Source organism: Mugil cephalus, chromosome 11 (assembly GCF_022458985.1).
Source record: "Mugil cephalus isolate CIBA_MC_2020 chromosome 11, CIBA_Mcephalus_1.1, whole genome shotgun sequence".
Classification (NCBI taxonomy): domain Eukaryota; kingdom Metazoa; phylum Chordata; class Actinopteri; order Mugiliformes; family Mugilidae; genus Mugil; species Mugil cephalus.
In genome coordinates, this window is record NC_061780.1 from 21,202,830 (window position 1) to 21,221,390 (window position 18,561).

The 18,561-nt window shown below is 42.7% G+C and overlaps 2 protein-coding genes across 3 annotated transcripts; one reads left to right on the plus strand and one right to left on the minus strand.

Annotated features, from left to right (window-relative positions):
- Nucleotides 1–537: 537 nt before the first annotated feature.
- On the minus strand, nt 538–4,622 carry fbxo43 (F-box protein 43). Of its 2 annotated transcripts, none has more exons than XM_047599757.1 (6): nt 4,486–4,622; nt 2,708–3,550; nt 1,852–2,574; nt 1,628–1,730; nt 1,265–1,459; nt 538–1,189 (listed from the first exon to the last, which is right to left on the minus strand). In XM_047599757.1, the coding sequence occupies exons 2-6, from the start codon at nt 3,484–3,486 to the stop codon at nt 941–943; spliced, it is 2,049 nt and encodes a 682-aa protein (XP_047455713.1). In that variant the 5' UTR covers nt 3,487–3,550; nt 4,486–4,622; the 3' UTR covers nt 538–940. The 2 variants fall into 2 exon arrangements, with proteins under 2 accessions (XP_047455713.1, XP_047455715.1); XM_047599759.1 differs by having other exon boundaries at nt 4,481–4,569.
- Nucleotides 4,623–4,637: 15 nt separating this feature from the next.
- Nucleotides 4,638–17,635, plus strand: LOC125016958 (sperm-associated antigen 1-like). Its single transcript, XM_047599755.1, has 19 exons — nt 4,638–4,681; nt 4,942–5,089; nt 5,416–5,575; nt 5,678–5,800; nt 5,885–5,955; nt 6,045–6,154; nt 6,261–6,366; nt 6,550–6,680; nt 6,848–6,954; nt 7,400–7,535; nt 8,359–8,805; nt 10,522–10,621; nt 10,989–11,141; nt 11,741–11,898; nt 13,506–13,647; nt 14,452–14,578; nt 14,717–14,875; nt 15,733–16,056; nt 16,164–17,635. Exons 2-19 carry the CDS (start codon nt 4,944–4,946, stop codon nt 16,290–16,292), a joined length of 2,829 nt encoding a protein of 942 aa, XP_047455711.1. The 5' UTR covers nt 4,638–4,681; nt 4,942–4,943; the 3' UTR covers nt 16,293–17,635.
- The last annotated feature ends 926 nt before the right edge of the window (nt 17,636–18,561 follow it).

An 18,561-nucleotide genomic window follows, 5' to 3' on the forward strand; every position in this document is an offset into this window, starting at 1 on the left:
AATTTAAGACTTTTTAAGACCATGATGAGTTAAATTTAAGACCTACACAAAATACAAAAAATAAGGAAAACCAGAGACCCAGAATTACTTTCAAAATAACAAAATTTATTATCATTCACCTATCAACTCAGGACATTCCTGAGGTGGGCTCCACTAATAAGCAACAGGAACATAACAGGCCATACTGCAAATGAAGCAGTAAATGAACGTAAGGATTTAAAACAATGCAAAATAAGCTTGTATTTATTTTTTAAGGCTTTAAAATGTGATTAACAAATTTTAGACTTTAAGATTCAGCAAAAACCCTGAATTTTATGCAATTAAGTGATGAAAACACTTAACGTTAACACTACCACGTTTTCCCAAATGTTTTTTTTATAGTATTATTTAATTCTGAAGTATTCACAGACCATTCATCACAGTTGTTGTAGTTCACAAATTTCACCACTAGATGCTGCCAAACACTGAACAATAAATGAGTGCAGAACATAATAGTGATCCTAAAAGAAAAACAAAATAAATCAGACAAGTCAAACATGTGTAAAAATTCAAATTTATTATAAAATTTCATCTGAAAACACATTGGTAAAAGCTGAAAATCTCAGAAATTTCCCAAAAATACGCTGTACAGTCAGTCAATCTGTATGGAAAAAGTACATCAACAACAGCAAAATAAAATCAATGGGTCTGCTGGTAAAACCCTCACATGCATAATTAAAAACATACTGTTAACAACACTGTTGGGGGAAAAAAAGGGAGGGGAGAAAAATAAGTACGTAGAAAAACAAACAAACGCACACTGAAGAGTACAGACGTCGCTCATGTACTGGCTACAAATCGGTTTCTTTGCCGAGTCTACCATTTGGCAGAAAAAAAAAAAAAAAAAAAGTAAAGTGACTTCGGTACAGGAAAGGAAACAGGAGTCGAGTACAAATTCTGATCATAGTCTTCTAACGTTTCGCTTGCTTTGAGCGCTTCCGGGGAGAAGTATGTCTTTCTTGCGACGACCAGCAGACTGACTGCCGCACTCTCGAGAGCCGTGAAAAGCACACAAGCACGATGTGCAAAACTGGAAACCACAGTCCGCTCTGCTGCACACGCCCTCACCTTTCACTGAGTGACACCTTGCCGGATGCTGACATCTGGGGCAAGGTTTAAGGCACTCATCATTGAAGAGAGTTTTCGCGACCTGAAAGAGAAAAAGGGTGATTAAAATTTTATGTCTCACATAAAGAATAAAAACTGCGCTGATTTTGTAACTTACCTCTAGAAATTTATCCCGTTTGCCGCTGCTGAGTGAATTTAAAGCGCTGTGTTGTAATGGGGTTAAAGTGCGGTTTCCTGACTGCGGGGTGCAGAAGCTGGACGTCCTGGACTGGGCCTGAACCGTCTTCAGTGCCGACCTCTTTAGCAGAGCGAGTCTGGTCTCTGCGTCAGGGATGGTGACGGAGCCACCGAGCTATAAGGAAACAACAAAAACTTCAGGGTCATTTCATCTACAAGGCATAAACTGAACTAAACACAGAAGATGAACTGGATGACAGTATATTTATTTAGTACAGCAGTGTGGTAGTATTTGGTGTCCCGCACATCTGCCCTCAAGTCGTGACCTATGTGGTGCATTTACCTCAAGAGCAGCCTCCACTTCACTCAGGTGGTTTCTTCTCCTTAAACTAGCCTGTTTGTCCTGTTGGATAATATGATTCCAGCTTTTGCACACCTGACCACACCTGTCAAAACAAATACATGCATGAGAGAAAAGTTCCACCAACTTTGATAGTTTATAGTTAAAAGTCTTTATAGGATTCTGCATATTGTGAAATATGTGGGGGGAAAAAATGAACTAATCACCTGTAGATACTCGCAGAGTCCAGCCTCCCCAGTATGACATTTAAGATGTGCCTGAGGTTCCTCTTATTAAGCTCAGTGAGTATGTCAACCTTCGCCAGGCCCATCTTCCTGCCAATCAGCCCTGCCAATGGCATTGTGGTCCTCAACGTCACCGGGGTCTTAGCTAATGACGCTGTGGACTTCAGCTGCTCCTTCAGGCTCGGACTTTGGCCAGAAAACATCTGGGCTTTGTGCTGGCACATAGCGTGAATGAGCTGCAAGGCTGGAGTCAGAGAGAGATTGGCTGGGGTCGTTCTGAGAGGCGTGATATCTGCATTAGAAGACTCTGTAGCATAAGGCGTCATGTATTCTGGCGTAGCTGCAGTCGTCCTCAGTGGGGTGGTGTAGTAGCTATTACCACACTTAAGAGAAAGTTTAGTGCAAGGAGTGGCATCTTCAGCAAAAACGTCGTCTCCTTTAGAACGGCTGTGGCACTGAGGGGGCTGTTGATGCTTTTTGTCCGTCGGGTCTTCCTCAGACTGAGAGCCACCTTCTTTAAGTGTGGAAAGCCTGTGCTGCCGCTGCAAGCGAGAGCGCCGCTTTGCCTCTGCCAGATTTGGGGTTTCACTGTTGGTTCTGGGGTTAGAGAGAAGCATCTCCTGGAAGGAGCCATCATGGTCCACCGAGGAGCTTTGGGATTTATCAAGGGTTAGGGAACTGAAACCACTGTCTTCAAACACAGACCTGTACAAAGATTAGAAGGTAATTAATACAGATATGGTTTGATTCATTGCATGTCTGTATAGTCAGCTGAGAAAATTAAAAGTAAAATTATAGAAAGTTCAATTTAGAGAAAGTAAAAAAAATTTGCACAAACCTGATGTATGTTGGTGTCTTTGCAGACGTTGGTGTGCACAACACATTTGAGCTGTCGTTTATTACACGGCTGCACGGTGAGTTTTCAGCCTCAGGCTTACAGGAGCCTGGGGTTGCAATAACACGTTGGTCCGTGGGAGACATGATCCCACTGAAATCTGCGTCTGTGAGTGAAACCCGTCCCTCAAAACTGGACAGGCGACCCGAGCTAACTTTACCATCTTCAAGAGTGGAGGTCCTCACTTGAGCAAAAAAGAGACGACGTTTCCTGCCAGACAGTGGCAGATCTTGGTCTGTCTTTAAAGTGCTTGATGCCAAAGCCCCGATCATACTGTCAAGAGAGTCACACGACGATCTGTGCCACTGTCCATACTTGACACTGTGGGAAGATTCAGTCTTTCTAGCGCACGGCGATTGTGTGTCATCACTTTTGACATTAGCGGTGGGCTTGCACATTAGTAGCCTGTGTCGCAACGAGGCATCTCTTTTGTAGACTTTAGGAGTTTCGCACCAGCTTACTGCTGATGACCGTGGCACACACCTGGGGTCTTTGCCCGAAAGCCTGACCGACTCTCCGGTTTTTACTTTAGGCGTGACAGAAAGCTGGAGGTTCTCTTTTGGCGTTTCATTGAATTCCACAGGAGATCGATAGGGGTCAGCTCCGGTTTTCCCCCGTGGGCTCTGGAATAAACCAGAGTATCCGCTGTCGGAGCAGTCATCGAAGCAGTGCTTGCCTTTGCAGCTTTTATGGTAGACGTTTGATTCAGGAGTGCACTGCATTTTCCTCCTCCTCCTCACCCTCCTCCTCCTGTGTTGCTCAGGTCACAGAAATCACCAAAGTGGGCTGTGGATAACAAAAATGAATGTAAATAAAAACATTTCCAGATGGCAGGAAAACATAAAATAATTAATTGCTGGATATAAATGGGGGAAAACAAACAAAGATTTAAAGCTCATTTGTCTAAGGCTGTTCTGTTGGACTCACTTTGTGTCGAGAGATGAGCAGAGGGATGAAAATATCTCACCAACGCGTTTCAGTAGCTGTCAGGTTATAAAACTAGAACTTTTTTTTTATTTTTTTAAATAAATCAAAGTGTCAAACGGAGTCAGCTGCTGCAACACTAAACAATCTCAGCTGTTCCAGCGCGTTGCTATGAGAGCGCATGCTGCAGATTTAAATCCCCTCCTCCTCCTCCTCTTCCTCCGTCGCCGCTTTAAAGCCAGTGAAAGCCGCCAAAAGCCAAACAACCAACCAAGACACCGCTAACAGCTGACAATATAAACACTACTTTACTCCCTACTGCTCCCAGTGACTTGAACGCGATGTGTGTATATTTCAAAAATAAAAGAAAAAAAAGTTGCCATTCAATTTTCACATTTGTCCTGAATAAATGATAATTATGTTACAATGTACAAATAAAACTATATAAATTAAAATTAAAACAACGCGAGGCTTCCTCGCTGCATCAATTAGTCTGTCCAGAAAACACCTGTGTCAAGCCCAGGCTGTACGGAGTATTTTTTGAGTATTATTTGTCCATATAACATGTTTAATAAAATGTACATTGGCTATTGTTGCAAACTAAATGTGCACACGTTCAAATGCACACGTCTATTATCAAAGAGACAATAGTTGGCAGTAAATTTTACCTGAACGGTTTATTGTTAGTGTTAATCATCCTCCTTAACAACCACTGCTAGGTAACGTAAGTTCATGCATAAAACAAATGTTTAAAAACTAAAAGGCAAATTACTAAAATGACAAAAATCTGACCTTACTTTAAAGCAAGACTAGGCAGCTGCAAAGGCCGTGGTCTTTTTATCGGCAATGTCGTTTTCCTCAGACACTTCCAGGTCCAGGCCGCACTTTCAAATTTTGGAGCCCCGAGTTGTGACGGGATCACGTGTTTCCGCTCTTCGTGCGTCATGCGTGCGTCGTTGCCATAGTGACCAGCGTTCAGCCAAACAGGAGACGGTAAAAAAAATTGTTTCTGTAACTTTTGTAGGGTACAAGTTAATATAACATTACTAGTTATTAGCATTGGAGACATTAGAGGAAAAAATCTGTCTTGATATTTCATATAACTGCATCAATTGCGTAATTTTCTGTCTGACGAGCCACTTTTCAATTAAGAGACACACACTCGATTAGCTAACAGTAGCAAGCTAGTTTTATATTATATCGCCAGGGAGTAGAAAAAAACTTATTTATTTTAAACTTATTTATTTTTCTAGACATGAGTGCAGAAGCCCTTTTCTCTCTTCAAAGCCAGCCCACGACTGTCGACTACAGTGGGGAGGTCCCCGTGGAGCACCTGGACTATGATTACATCGAAAAATGCAAAGATGTAAAATACCTGGAGAAGATCTTGAGAGTACTGAGGTAAAAGCCACGCAAATTACATTTTTTCCCATTACTGTAATAAATTCAGAAGCACAATTTTACTGATTTTCCACTCTGAGGCATTAAAATCTATTATGTTCCACTTGAGATAAGATGATCCTTTTATTTATCCCATAATTGGTAAATTAGCAGTGGTGTAGCAACACACAGGCAAAATGAGAGGTCATACAAAAAAATAAAAAGGTAAAACCCCAAATAAATACAAAAAAATAGAAAATCAAACGCAATAGAAAGGATGCTAGAGCACAGTGTAATCCCAAACAGTCTGATAAATGTGAGTAAAATGAATGCAATTGTGTGTAAAGGTCTGGCAAAGAGGGCATTTATCCACATTTAATCAAGTTCTGTGAGAGTCACTTGGAAAAACTGGACCCGAGAAGTCGAGCTCTCAGGAAGGAAGCCCCTGTAGCCACAGCAGCGAGTCTCCCTAAGGATGAGTGGCACCAAATAGTTGACGAGTTGATGGTACAGTACATGAACATTTTGTTGCTTGTTTGTTTGTTCTAACTGTATTGCTTTCTCTCTGAAAATGTCAGAAATATTCATATACTTAACACTCGTTTACAGATGTGGCGAGAAGAAACCAAAAAGCATGAGACGCTGCTAAAACAACAGCCAGTGTTTGATGATCTAATAAAGGAAAATATGCCACCTGTAAGAGGCTCCAATTGCTCTGTTCCACTTAGTCAGGTAAAAATTATCTTAATTCATATAGTATATTCGTGTTTATGTAAGTATTCAAGACAGACGCTTAAATTAAATGTTGCATTACAGAATTCATTTCCAAAAGGAAGAAAGAATCCCTCAAAATGTCCTCTCCCACGGGATTATCAAGAATGGGACAAGTGAGTCCACAAATGTCTATTGTACTTTGAAGTAAGGCCTTGGTTTACAGTGTCTTCCTTGACCCATATAAAACTCTCCCCGTTTCCAGGTTCGACGTGGAAAAAGAATGTGAAAAAATAGATGGGAATGTGGTTAAAAATGATTCACCAGCCATTGTGAACACAGGACAAAAGATCAAGACTAAAGTGGATTCCTCATGTAATGCATTACGAATAGCAACTCATATTTGTTTTGTGATCATTACAAAGCATGATGTGTGTGTTTATGTGTGTGATACTTGTGCTCTCCCCCCTATTACATTCAGGTCTGTCACAACAAGAGAAGGTCCTTCTGGCAAATCGAGAGAAGGACAAAGGCAATGAAGCTTTCAGAGCAAAAGACTATGAAGAGGCAGTTGCATACTACTCCAGGTCAGCTTGTCTAAACAGCTCATTTATTATAGAAAGCATCGTACATCTCTTCAGGGGATTAAACAGTTTTACTTAGCATTTAAGTAAACTGCCTGTCCTTCATTGATTTCTTTCGTGCTTATTGTGTTTGTACATTAGTGTCACTGTAAAGAAAGATCTGTTTTATTTTTCATTCCATTACAGGAGTCTTTCCATTATACCAACTGTGGCTGCATACAACAACAGAGCCCAGGCGGAGATCAATCTCAAGCACTGGCACAAGGCCATGAGAGACTGCCAGAAGGTGCTTGAGTTAGAGCCAGACAACTTGAAAGGTGCCTTCTTTTGTTCCTCAAATTGTAATACTCTAGTGTTTGCTAAAGGAGATATTACTTCTTACACATAATCTTGCCTTTTTTTGCATGCAGTTATATGCTACGTTTGTAAATTTAGACAGAGTAGCATTAGTATAATGTATGAATAATGTATTTCTCATCTGCAGCCCTACAACGTCGTGCAACTATTAATGATCATATGGGCAACTTCCAAACGGCTGCTGAAGACCTGAGAGTGGTGCTGAGGGAAGAGCCGCAGAATCCTGCTGCCACTGTAAGTGAGATACGTACTGAGGCAAGTCCATGACGTACCAGCATACCTCTTGTACACTAGGTGTCACTGTATTTGTGTTAGATGATCAGGCATTAAGTAATATCTATATAACGGCTGCAATTTGTTTGATTAAATCACATTTGGTCTCATATTAGTGAACTACATATCCCGAATAATGTAGCTTTAGTGGGATGAGATTTTTTAGTTGTTCCCCATGACATGTGTATTGTGTATTTTTTAATGTGTGATCTCTATAGAGCTAAATGAGATGTATGTATTCTTTTAATGGTATTATAAAAGCCATTTATACATAGTCCGTAGTATGCAGATTAAAGTCATGTAAGTTGTGATGTCACCTTCAGAGACATTCTTGGGAGAACTCGGTGGGGGTCCTACTGTTTACTAATTTTAATGTTATGTATGTTGTGAATTACTTTGGGTTTAGCGACTTCTGTCTCAAATTGAGAAGAAGATGAAGGAATGTCAACCAGAGCAGCAGCACAAGGCCAAAAAAATCCTCATCCAAGAGGTAGAAGAGGAAGATGACAGCGGTGACGATGACGCAAAATTACAACAGACCGGTGAGATTGTTTGAACACAACCTCCACAAAATAAATGTCTGTTTCTATATGATTTACACACACACACACAGACCAGTGAACATTTATAATTCCCTGAGCACATTGAAAATATCTATCTACACCTGATCTAAGGATTCCCGTATGTTTTTTTTTTCCTGCTACAGTCAGCCTGCGCTAGTTTATTTGTGCTGAATGAATTTTTGTATTATGTAACAAGGCTTTACACATAATGTATAACAGCTGGTTTTAAACTGAAAATAGAAAGCGGAACTCTGATGGAGCGATTTCAGTGAAGGGCTAATGCAATACTTCTAGTACCGCTCTCGCTGATTGAGCCTAAAATGCAGTGTTGTTTTCTCGACACTACAGTATTTTGTGAACTCTTCTGTGTGTTTATTGTAGATTCCTATGTTTGATTCTGTTCTGATTTAGTCTCCAGTGGCAAAGGATTCGCCCTCCAATGCATTCATGCTTTATTTTAATTATCTTAGTAATGCAAGGGAAAATCAAATCTTTCAGTCTGAGAGACAGATAGAGGTAGAGGAAAATCCCCTTGTCACCATGGGTAATATGACATATAAAATGTGTGTGTGTGTGTTATCCACCCAACCCCCATCGACTGCTTTCGTATTCCACCGCTTCCTGGAACTCCCCCTTTGAAGTGGCCGTGTGTCATGTGTTTCAACCCTCCCCCACTGTGATGTAACCACTGACTTCTTCCTGTGGGTGTGTTCGCCTCCCCTCCTCTTCTCGTTCTGCCTTTCCCCTCCCTCCCTCCCTCCCTCCCTCCCTCCCTGCCTCCCTTCCTCCCTCCCCCTTCCAGCTCGTCCGGTTCAACCCAGCCAGCCTGTGGGAGGGGAGGAGAGCTCAGCTACTCCTGCCGAAAGGGGAGACATGGGTAACGCTCAAAAAAAGCCCCACGGCAGAGGGGACGGGGGTCCTCACAACGACTCCAACAACTCCCACCACGGACACTGGAGGAGCAAAGGAGCCAACGCAGACAAGTACAAAGTCACGCAAGAAAAGGTAGTCAATGGATCGAGCAAGAGAGGCTCGACTGCGTCTTCCCAGGGCGAGCAGAGCGGCACCGGGAAGGGAACTCCAGCTGGAGGAAATGCAGGAGAAACTGTCAACCTTGATGCTCCATGTGGAGCCCTGCCCCCACCTCTGTCCCGGTTAAAGAATGAAGGAAACCTGCTGTTTAAAAATGGACAGTTTGCCGATGCACTGGACAAGTACTCACAAGCTATTCAGGGCTACACAGACTCAGGTAAGGCTGAGAGGAGTGCTCAGTGTTGATGGTGTTCCTGTCGTTATATTTTAAGGTGGCTGGTGGAAGTTCAGTCAAACTGTGCCGTTGACATTGGAGGAAAGTTAAGAGTGTGTGTTCGTGTCATTATACAAACAGGATTTATAGTGATGTTATGAACCAACTGAGATACAATGTAATTGTTGACGTTTCCGCACCAGTGCACTCACCGCCATACTTGAACATGCACAGCTTTATGACGCTTTAGTCACCAGTGCTTGTGAGGCTACAATTTGCTCATGTAATTGTAAGTCAAAGGTCATGACCTTGTGGTTGTGTTTTTTTTGGTTTATCCTCACTGCAGATATCTGACAAGTGACAACAAAATATCAAAAAGTATGCTCACATTTACCTAAACAATCCAAATGTTCTCATCTATCAGTCTGTTTACTACATTATAGTGCACATACAATCTACAAATAGTTAATAACAACCATTACGATGTTTGCTGCTCCCTTTAGTGACTTTGTCTACAACGATGCGTCACAATGGGGCTGTTGTGAGGTATAGGGATGGTGATTCTGTTTTAGCCCGGCGCTAAGCCTCTCAGCTCAGGTCTGTCCAAGTCACATGACCACTAACCACTCACTGTGAAATTGAATCTGTAGGGCCGCAGCTATAATTCTCTCAGAAAGTGAGAGGGAGAGCGATTGATGGAGGGAGAGGGACTGGCGCCTTGTCAGGCTCATCCAACATAAAAACATACGACCCCTGTCTCTCTCTCTGCGGCCTCCCGTAATAAACTTGCAACCCGACTGTGCTAGTGCGTTTGAAAGGGACTGGACGTTGACATATTCCATCTCGCTGACTATCAGAAACACTGCAAATGCAAACAGGATGCAGGATTTCATCGGCCTGTCAAGAGGTGGCACTTCTAAACAAACTGTAACACATTGAACATGATCTACTGTCACAGTAATGTCACCAAGTGTACGCAGTTGCTGAGACATGCTCATCGCCGTCACTCTGTGTCATCATCCATAATCTGGTTTCATGTGATGAGGCAGCATGCTAAGCTGACTGTACTTATTGTAGCTGGAGAACGTCGCCCTGTCTGTAACATACAGTGACGGGCTATTTAATTTGCCTACATGCGTCATAAAGATGAAAATGGAGGGAAATGTAGAGAGAAACAAATACAACATGTGCTGCTTGTATGAGTGAGCTGATCAATTGAAGATTTCCTTGAACTTCTCACATGGCCTACTTTTAATATTTTAATAATAAATGCCTACTTTGAACCTCAACAAAAGATCTTTCCTATGTGACAATACAAATTAAATTCAAATGATGACGAGAGTAAGCATGTGAAATGTGTGTATGAATGAGCTTTATCAGTCTTAAGCTGAAAAAACTGTAGGTTAAGTGGTTTTCAGAGTCGCTCTTCCTGTGCTTAACCAAAGTATAAGGGTGTTCATTTCATAATTAGTGTAATCCAGCGTTGCAACATACACACACGTGTATTAGGAGTGTGGCTAGGCCCTGGCACTAAAACGGACTCTAAAGTCTCACACGTAATCTATGTCCTAACACAGCACCACCCACATGTTTCTACGGTTCCTCTGAGTCAGTCACATTACATTAAATGAAGAATGAAGAAATAAATGAAGAAGATTAGATGCACGTTGTGTTACAGCGTTCTCTATGTGTGATATTTGTGATATTCTTTGTGTGCAGGTATTGACAGTCCAGATGATCTGTGTATACTGTATTCGAATAGAGCAGCCTGCTATCTGAAAGATGGCAACAGTCAAGACTGCATACAGGACTGCACAAGGTGAGTGAGATACATTCGTTGTGGGCGTGAAGCTGAATTATTTTTCAGCTTTACCTTTTTTTTTTCTTTTCTCAGTAGCAGAGCACAGTGGTTTTGTGATGGGATTTGCACTGGGGTGTGTTGCAAGGGATTGTAATTAATCTCTTTAGAAGTAGTCGGAATAACTTGAGGAACCCTCCCATGCGAGAGCCTTTAAACGCTTAGTGTATTTGCAGAGAGATTAAATTGTACAACGAGTTAAAATACGAACATAGCAACGACACGCTGAACTCAGTCACTGTACATGTACAGACACCAGCATCTATAGAAGGGGGCGGCAGACTTGATCCTTTGCTCCTCACTCATCACATCTATTTATACCAACCAGAGCCCTGGAGCTGCAGCCGTACTCCCTCAAGCCCCTCCTGCGCCGGGCCATGGCTTATGAATCCCTGGAGCGCTACCGGAAGGCCTACGTGGATTATAAGACTGTCCTGCAGATAGACATCGGTGTTCAGGCAGCACACGACAGCGTCAACAGGTATTAGCCTTCACCTCTCCGTTCAGCTACAGAGGCTGCAGAAGGCAGAGGAACGTCAGCACTGAAACGCAGAAGGGGTTTAATACCCTTTTTGTGTTAAGTGATCTGTGATATCCGAGCCATGTGTCTTAATTCTGGTCTACAAATATTATTATTAGTAAATAAAAAGGCAGGGAGTCATTATTATTATTATTATCACATTGTCTGCCTTGTATAATGTATCATTTCATTCCAGACATTTTACTGGAACATAACAGAAGACTGAAGTAAAAATGAAAACAGCAGATGAGCAAATATACACTGTCTACTTAACAGATTTAGCTGTTGGTCAAAAGTAGCTGCAGCTAGAGGCTAATTACGACTCAGACTGCTTGTTCTTTCTCTCTTATGCAATACAGAAACTCATCTGTCTGGTTGTGTTCAGGAGCGCCGGAGGGTCAATGCTCTAATGTCCATATGTGTTTGCAAAGTAGAACAATGAGATTTTTTGCATAAAAACACAATGAGCATTAAGTCAGTACACCTTTGGCATTTACTTACTGTGAGCCTTTTTAACAAAGTGTCTGAAACATTCACGAATCCACTGCTCTGTCCTCCAGGATCACCCGGATGCTGATTGAACAGGACGGTCCAGACTGGAGGGAGAAGCTCCCGGATATTCCTCTGGTGCCTTTGTCAGCTCAGCAGCACCGGAGAGAGGAGCCACCCAGCGCAGAGGTCCTCCAGGCTCGAGCAGAGAAGGCCGCCAGGGATGCAGGTCTGGTTTATGTTTTATAGGTTTTTTTTTTTTTTTATAGATGTCATGTCCTCATCTCTCGTGTTTCTCCTGTGATGACCCGGCTCAAGGAGATGAGAAAATGGGAGAGACGCAATGCAAAGCCAATGGAAATAATGTGTGTACTTAAACAAATAAAGACCAAATTAAGACAACTAGAGAAACACAGGTATGAGGCGTGTAAGTCCGTGGCATCAGTGATGTACATGTTGGTCATGTAAGGTGTTGTGTTGTGTTGTGGAGTGGGAATAAATGAAAAGCCAAACGAGAGACAGCGACTGGCACTCTTATATCCGTCTGGAGCGCCAGGCCCAGATGCTCCTGATCAAGTTGATGTCATCAGCTGATCACCTCAGGAAAAGACACAGTTACGTCACCACCAAGCCTAGTAAAAACCCACGGCAGCCTAAGCAGCCTAGACAGGGGCTGATACACTCCTCATAGAGAACATCCTGAGGAGGGTAAAGAGACAACAAATGATAAATAAACAGCATAAACTGAGAATCAAACACAGATAAACAACAGAAAGCAAGCAAAAAACAACATAAAATAAAACAAAAAATATGTGGGACCAACCACATTGGCTTCAAAGTCCCATGTTGATGTCCAGTACAGCTCAAGGTGTTGACCTGGCCTCCAAATTCACCAGATCTGATCTGGAACTGATCAACTATCTGTGGGATGATCCACAGAGGCCCCTCCCCTTAACCCACAGGACCCAAAGGCCCCCCACTACCAACATCCTGTCACCAGACAGCACAGGACACCCCCCAGAATGTCCATGTCCACTCTCTGATGAGTCACAACTGTTTTGGAGGCACAAGGGGAGACCTACACAATATTAGGAAGGTGGTCATAATGTTATGCCTGGTCAGTGTATATGTCAACAAATAAAATACAGAAAAGTGTTTAGACACGTCCCTGCCTCATCTAACTACGACATTAACACACATTACACATTAATGGATCAGTAAAAAGGATCAAGTAATGTAACATATGATAATATAACGGACACAGGGACGTTGTTCTGCATAATAAGCTGCTCATAAGATATACATCTACGTAACATTAGTGAGTAACATTAGAGGAACAGAGGAGAGTTGACTTCCTGTTTTTGTGTCACCCCCCACCCCCACCCCTCCCCCCACTGATTCTTGTGGGAGGAGGAAGATGTAAAATGCCTAACTTTTATATAAGTGGACGTGTCACCTCTGTTCTCTGACCGTGCAGTTTCTCCATTCCCGAGACTCTACAGCAGCTGTTATTTTTAAACTCTAATGAAAGAATAGACCTGCTGGCACAGTTCTTCTTCCCAGAAGACCCTCTGCAGCAGATTGATTAGCCCTCGGTTCACACTGTGACTGCTTTGCTGACTGCACTCTGATGCCTCACGTCCAGCTAGCGCAGCATTAATTCCAATCACTTAAGCCCTCGAGCCGTGCGGCGCAGGCTTGTAAAAGAGAGGTCGGTTAAACCTGCTCTACTGTAAGAGTCCGTGCGAATTTATGACCCTCGATAGAGAGCAGAGGTGGAACTTCTCTGTATGAATGAGCACGATTAAATAATCGCCACTGTACTTTGTCTTCTAGAGAGAAAAATGGAAGTTCGTTTTTCATCGTTGAAGCAAGAAGGGAACGACTTTGTGAAGAAGGGCCAATACCAGGATGCTCTTGGAAAGTACACAGAATGCCTTAAGCTAAAGCCAGAAGAGTGCGCGATCTACACCAACAGGTTAGAGGCCTCATTCTTTCTCCGGCGTCAACACAGAAACTCCTTCTTTCACTTTCTGTTCCTCGCTAGTTTTTGATATTCTCCGTCAGGTGTTTTCTGCTACATTTTGAGACTTGTTTTCTCATGAAGCCGAAAAACAAGACGATCCCGTCATCGGCTTGTTTATTAAAACAGACCGATTAATTATCCCCAGCTGTCATTTGTCAGCTCTGTAGTTAATCCCAACCAGCTGTCGGCCCGTCACTGCCGGTAAATTAGGACGTATTGTTGGGGAATTGGAACAGAACAGATAAGCCTTCTTCGGCCGTTTGTCACAACATCATGTTATCTTACATCTTAGGATAACCACACAAAGCACAGTGGACACAAAGCGGACAGGTCTTACTTCATTCTCTGTCCGTAGCTGCCCCCCCCCCCCCCTTTGTTTTCACAATAGCAGGTAGATTGTTGATGATGTGGCAGAGGAAACTGATGCTGACACGATGAAATATATCCTGTTGTATGGAATGGAAACAGCTTGTATGTACAGCCACACCAGAGCAAACATTTGGATGCTGCCTCCACACAGCTGCTCAGAAAACACTGACTCCATATACACCCACAGAGCAGCCTATACGAGCATCTCTGTGGGGTCTAATTTTCCCTCATTCGCTCCATATGACAGCGGCCCTTTAACGTCTCCTACCTCTGTTATCAAGTCTGATTCACAGTCAGTGAGTCACGATCTCGTGATACATTTGAGTCATCGCACAGGCTTAGCCGCTGGTGACAGAAATAAAAATCACAAGTGACGTGTGTTTGCAGAGCTCTGTGCTACGTGAAGCTGGAGAGGTTTAGTGAGGCCAAGCAGGACTGCGATGCAGCACTGAAACTGGAGCCAACCAATAAGAAGGCCTTCTACAGACGAGCCCTGGCCAATAAAGGCCTCAAGGTGAATGGAGATGGGTATTTATGACTAATGCCGTGAGGGTTTCTTTTTGTAGGAGGGTGGACGGGGAGTCTTTCAATTAAATCATAATCATGTTTGCGTGAGGGATGCAGCATTTTAACATGTTTTTAACTGCACCAGGACTATCTGGCGTGCAGCTCTGACCTGCAGGAGGTGCTGCAGCAAGATCCCAACGTGAAGGAGGCCGAGCAGGAGCTGGAGGAGGTCACAGCGCTGCTGAGACAGAGTCTGGCCACCGCTTCACCTGCCAAAACCAGGAAGACTGTCCCCATCACAGAGGTACTCACATACACACACATGTATGTTTTTGATTAATAATTCAGCCAGGCCTCCCGTGCAATGGGAACAGGGAAAGTGGGATTTCCCGTTTCCACTCTTTTGATTAAAAAAAGGCTTATCCACTCTCAGCGCTTTTTGCAGAATAGTTGACATGTGCGAGTGCTTTCGGAAGTAGGGGATGAAACGTTGGCGGGAGACTGAAGGAAGCATGGCTCAGGCTGCTGTGCGATGGTGTTGGTTTGGAGACATTAAGCATTTTTGAAGTGACAGCAAACATCTCTGGTTTGATTCTGGTCAGGAACACAACACTGCAAAGGAGTGCACACATTTCAGAAATAATCTTTGGGTAATTTGTAACATTTAAATGCTAACCTACATTAACTCAGAGTTAGCGGCACTGTCATAGCACAGTGCTACGTGATAATCTCCCCTATTTGCCAATGAATCTAGGTTAAACAGCCCCCAAAAATGCATTCACACTGAACTAAAGCAATGAGCGTCATGTGGATGTGGATGAACGGACTGAAAAGTAATCCCTGACATTCAGCTGTTAGCCACTTCCAGCTAATTGTTCTGGTTTTCTACTGTAGACAGCTCAGACAGGACAGTTTGTCCAAAATAAAAAACGAAATGGACAAGCTGAAAGGATAATTATTTTTAAAAATTTCTAAAAGGACATTTAATGTTGGACTCTATCTGATGAATGTCGACTCATAATTCCATTTTGATGTGTTCAGGATGGTTAGTTTGAGAAAAAGAAAATAGACCAGTCAGTTTTATTTATACAAAAAAAGGTGAATTGAGAATACTTACAGAGTTGGATCGCGGCTTCATGACACGTCGTGTTCCCTCCTCAGGTCGAGGATGAAGAGGACGGGACGCCCGTTCCAAACTCAGGGAGCGGCGGCAGCGGAGCGGACGTCAGCATCAACCTGAAGCCGACCAACGCCTACGACTTCGGCCAGTCTCTGAACGCAGCTCGCTGCAGTGGAAACACGGCGGCCGGCGCTGAAATACTGGCCTCCACAGCACCGGAGATGCTTCCCCAGTTCCTGAACACGCAGCTGGACGGACACACTATCAGCTTCATCATGCAGGCGCTGGACTCACACCTACTAGAGAAAAACCCCAACCTGGTCTACCAACACCTCAGCCATCTGCACACCACCGACAGGTTCTCGGTACGAGTCACATATTACCTCAATTTGGTCACTGCATTAAATACATTATTAATAATATTTCCCTGCAGCTATGGCTTTGATGGTGATTAATTAAATGCTGTTTGCAGGTCGTACTGATGCTGCTGGAGAAGGAAGAGCGTCGCCACATGACACAGCTGTTCGAGCATCTCTCAGCCACAGAGAGCGCAGAGTTCACCAAGAACGATGTTCAGAACCTGGCCAACAAGTACATCTGACCCACCTGCTCCCTGCTCTCTGCTGCATGAGCTGCTGCACCTCTACTCTTGGATCTATGCAAAACACTGCACATGAACTGAGTGCAACAAAAGCAGGAAGCTACAGAATGAGCAATACAATGGACCTGAGTCACATTCACCGTGCTGGTGTGCGCTGTAAATTATCTAAACCCCTGTATGTTAGCGTGACACTAAAAAGAAATCTATTTTTCTCTCCAGAACATTTTGCTATGCAGATTTACTTTTGTACCACCACTAACCATTTGCGTTGTACAGCAGAGGCAGCGGGACAGAGTGGACCTTTTTCGCCGCGGTGTATTGATAAATAGGGTCCAATGTGCAACGTTACATAAGGCTACAGGCGTGTCCCACCTCTTTGCACAGGACAGACTCATGTTCCCAAAGCTGATCTATGTTGATCTGGTCCTTGAACCCAGTGAGTCATTTGATAAGAGCTTAGATTCACTGCATGCTAATTATTATCAGGCAAAGATGGAAAAAAAAAGAGGTCGTTTGCTACTGAATTTATTAATATATTCATCGCTTCAGGAAAACAAAACAAAGAATTTTATTAGTTTTATTATGACCACATGTACTGTTATATATTTGTGGAAGAAATAGGCCTGCATGATGTCTTATTGCTGTTCTGTGCAGCTTGATAACAGTCACTGTCACACTGGTATCTGCTGACGTTGTAGAAGAAATACAAGACCTTACATGCTCTGTTTTTATTCATCTATGCAAACAGCAGATGTGTGCCGTGGCGTAAAATCGCTTTTTAAAGGTAGGTGCTTGTCATCCTGCCTGCCTGCCCGCCAACGCACATCTGCGCCGTTCTCCTTCCGCAGCAGATGTGAACACACTGGAGAGAAGCAGCATCTTTACGAGATGCGTGCCTTGGATTTCAGGTTTAGGGGTCGACTTACATTTTGGTGAGGACGCTCCCGAAGAGAAAGTGTATTTATGTCGTTCTGTAGCTTCAATCATAATTGTTACACAGCTTGGATTTATGCATCATAAATCATACATGTATATCCACTTAGCTACATGCACATAATTGTTTAAAATGTGTAGTCCATTTCCTAATTTAAAGGTCGGTGCAACTAATTAAATGCTGAAATATTCCAGTTGTCCAACATCGAATACAGCCTGAATCCCAAACTTTTTTTTTTTCAGATGTTTTATCAATTCTACATGAATGTAAACGTTTAGTCCAAGGAGTCAAAGTAGAGGCAATAATTACACAGTTTTTCCATTCATGTGGTTTTAACAATGTTTCTGTAGCTGTAAAACGTGTGTGTACAGTATTCACAAAAGGCTGTTCAATAAACTGGAGAAATGTAGTTGTGCTTTTTTTTTGTTGACCCATACAGGGGGGGCTGAGGTGAGATACATGCGCTACAGACGATCTAAACGCACCAAAATGACGGGGAGAAACTCATCTAAAAGCCTCTGTCAGACATTGCCACCTAAACGAAACACAAATAAAATCCCAAGCAATTGTATGGGAGAGTGATGAAAACAGAACTCAGAGAGCTAGAGGCCAAAGAGTCGCAAAAATAACATTTACAAAATCATAAAGTATGTCTTACCTTAGCTGTTTTGTGATTAATCGTTATATTCCAGCAACAAAAAAAGCTTTCTAGGTTGGAGTGTAGGGTCGTTAACAATATGCAATCTTTAGATTTACTTTGCTCTGGATCTACATTGGTGGCTGCAATGGTACATTTGGGCATGGTGTTCAATTCTCTAGACTGATCAATCAATCTGGTCAATCATTAAAATTGACCAATTGGTTGTGGAAATATCAGCAAGTTTCCCCAAAGGCCTCCTTTCACACACGGTCTGGGTGAATGAAAACGGTTGTATTTGTATTTAGTGATATATCAGTGAAACAAATTGCACCAATGGCACCAATGTGACAAAAAGGCCTGGACACAAATGGGCTAAAACAACTCTAAACTGGGTCAGATTCACCTTTTTACCATCTACTTTTGCACAGTCATTCATCAGATTTTACATTACTAATTCATAGTGGTATTGGGCTTTTGAACCACATATCAAGAGTGGTTTCACTATAAATAATGTGGGGTTTTTTTTAGGCGAGAACAGAAATTTATATTTTCTACTTTGTTCCAAGGGAATTTTTGCTGACACAGTAACATATATCTTTATTTTGACACTTTTGTAGCAATCTCACAGGTGTTTCAGTCACAGGTGACCAAAATTATTCATGCAGCCCTTAGAGTTGTGAAGATATAACCCATTT

Coding starts and splice junctions, on each gene's coding strand:
- LOC125016958 (XM_047599755.1), top strand. CDS start 4,944: ATGAGTGCAGAAGCCCTTTTCTCTCTTCAAAGCCAGCCCACGACTGTC. Junction 6,367..6,549: donor GCAGTTGCATACTACTCCAG/GTCAGCTTGTCT, acceptor ATTCCATTACAG/GAGTCTTTCCATTATACCAA. Junction 14,876..15,732: donor AGACTGTCCCCATCACAGAG/GTACTCACATAC, acceptor TTCCCTCCTCAG/GTCGAGGATGAAGAGGACGG.
- fbxo43 (XM_047599757.1), bottom strand. CDS start 3,486: ATGCAGTGCACTCCTGAATCAAACGTCTACCATAAAAGCTGCAAAGGC. Junction 2,575..2,707: donor AAGACACCAACATACATCAG/GTTTGTGCAAAT, acceptor ATCTTTGTACAG/GTCTGTGTTTGAAGACAGTG. Junction 1,190..1,264: donor AACGGGATAAATTTCTAGAG/GTAAGTTACAAA, acceptor TTTCTCTTTCAG/GTCGCGAAAACTCTCTTCAA.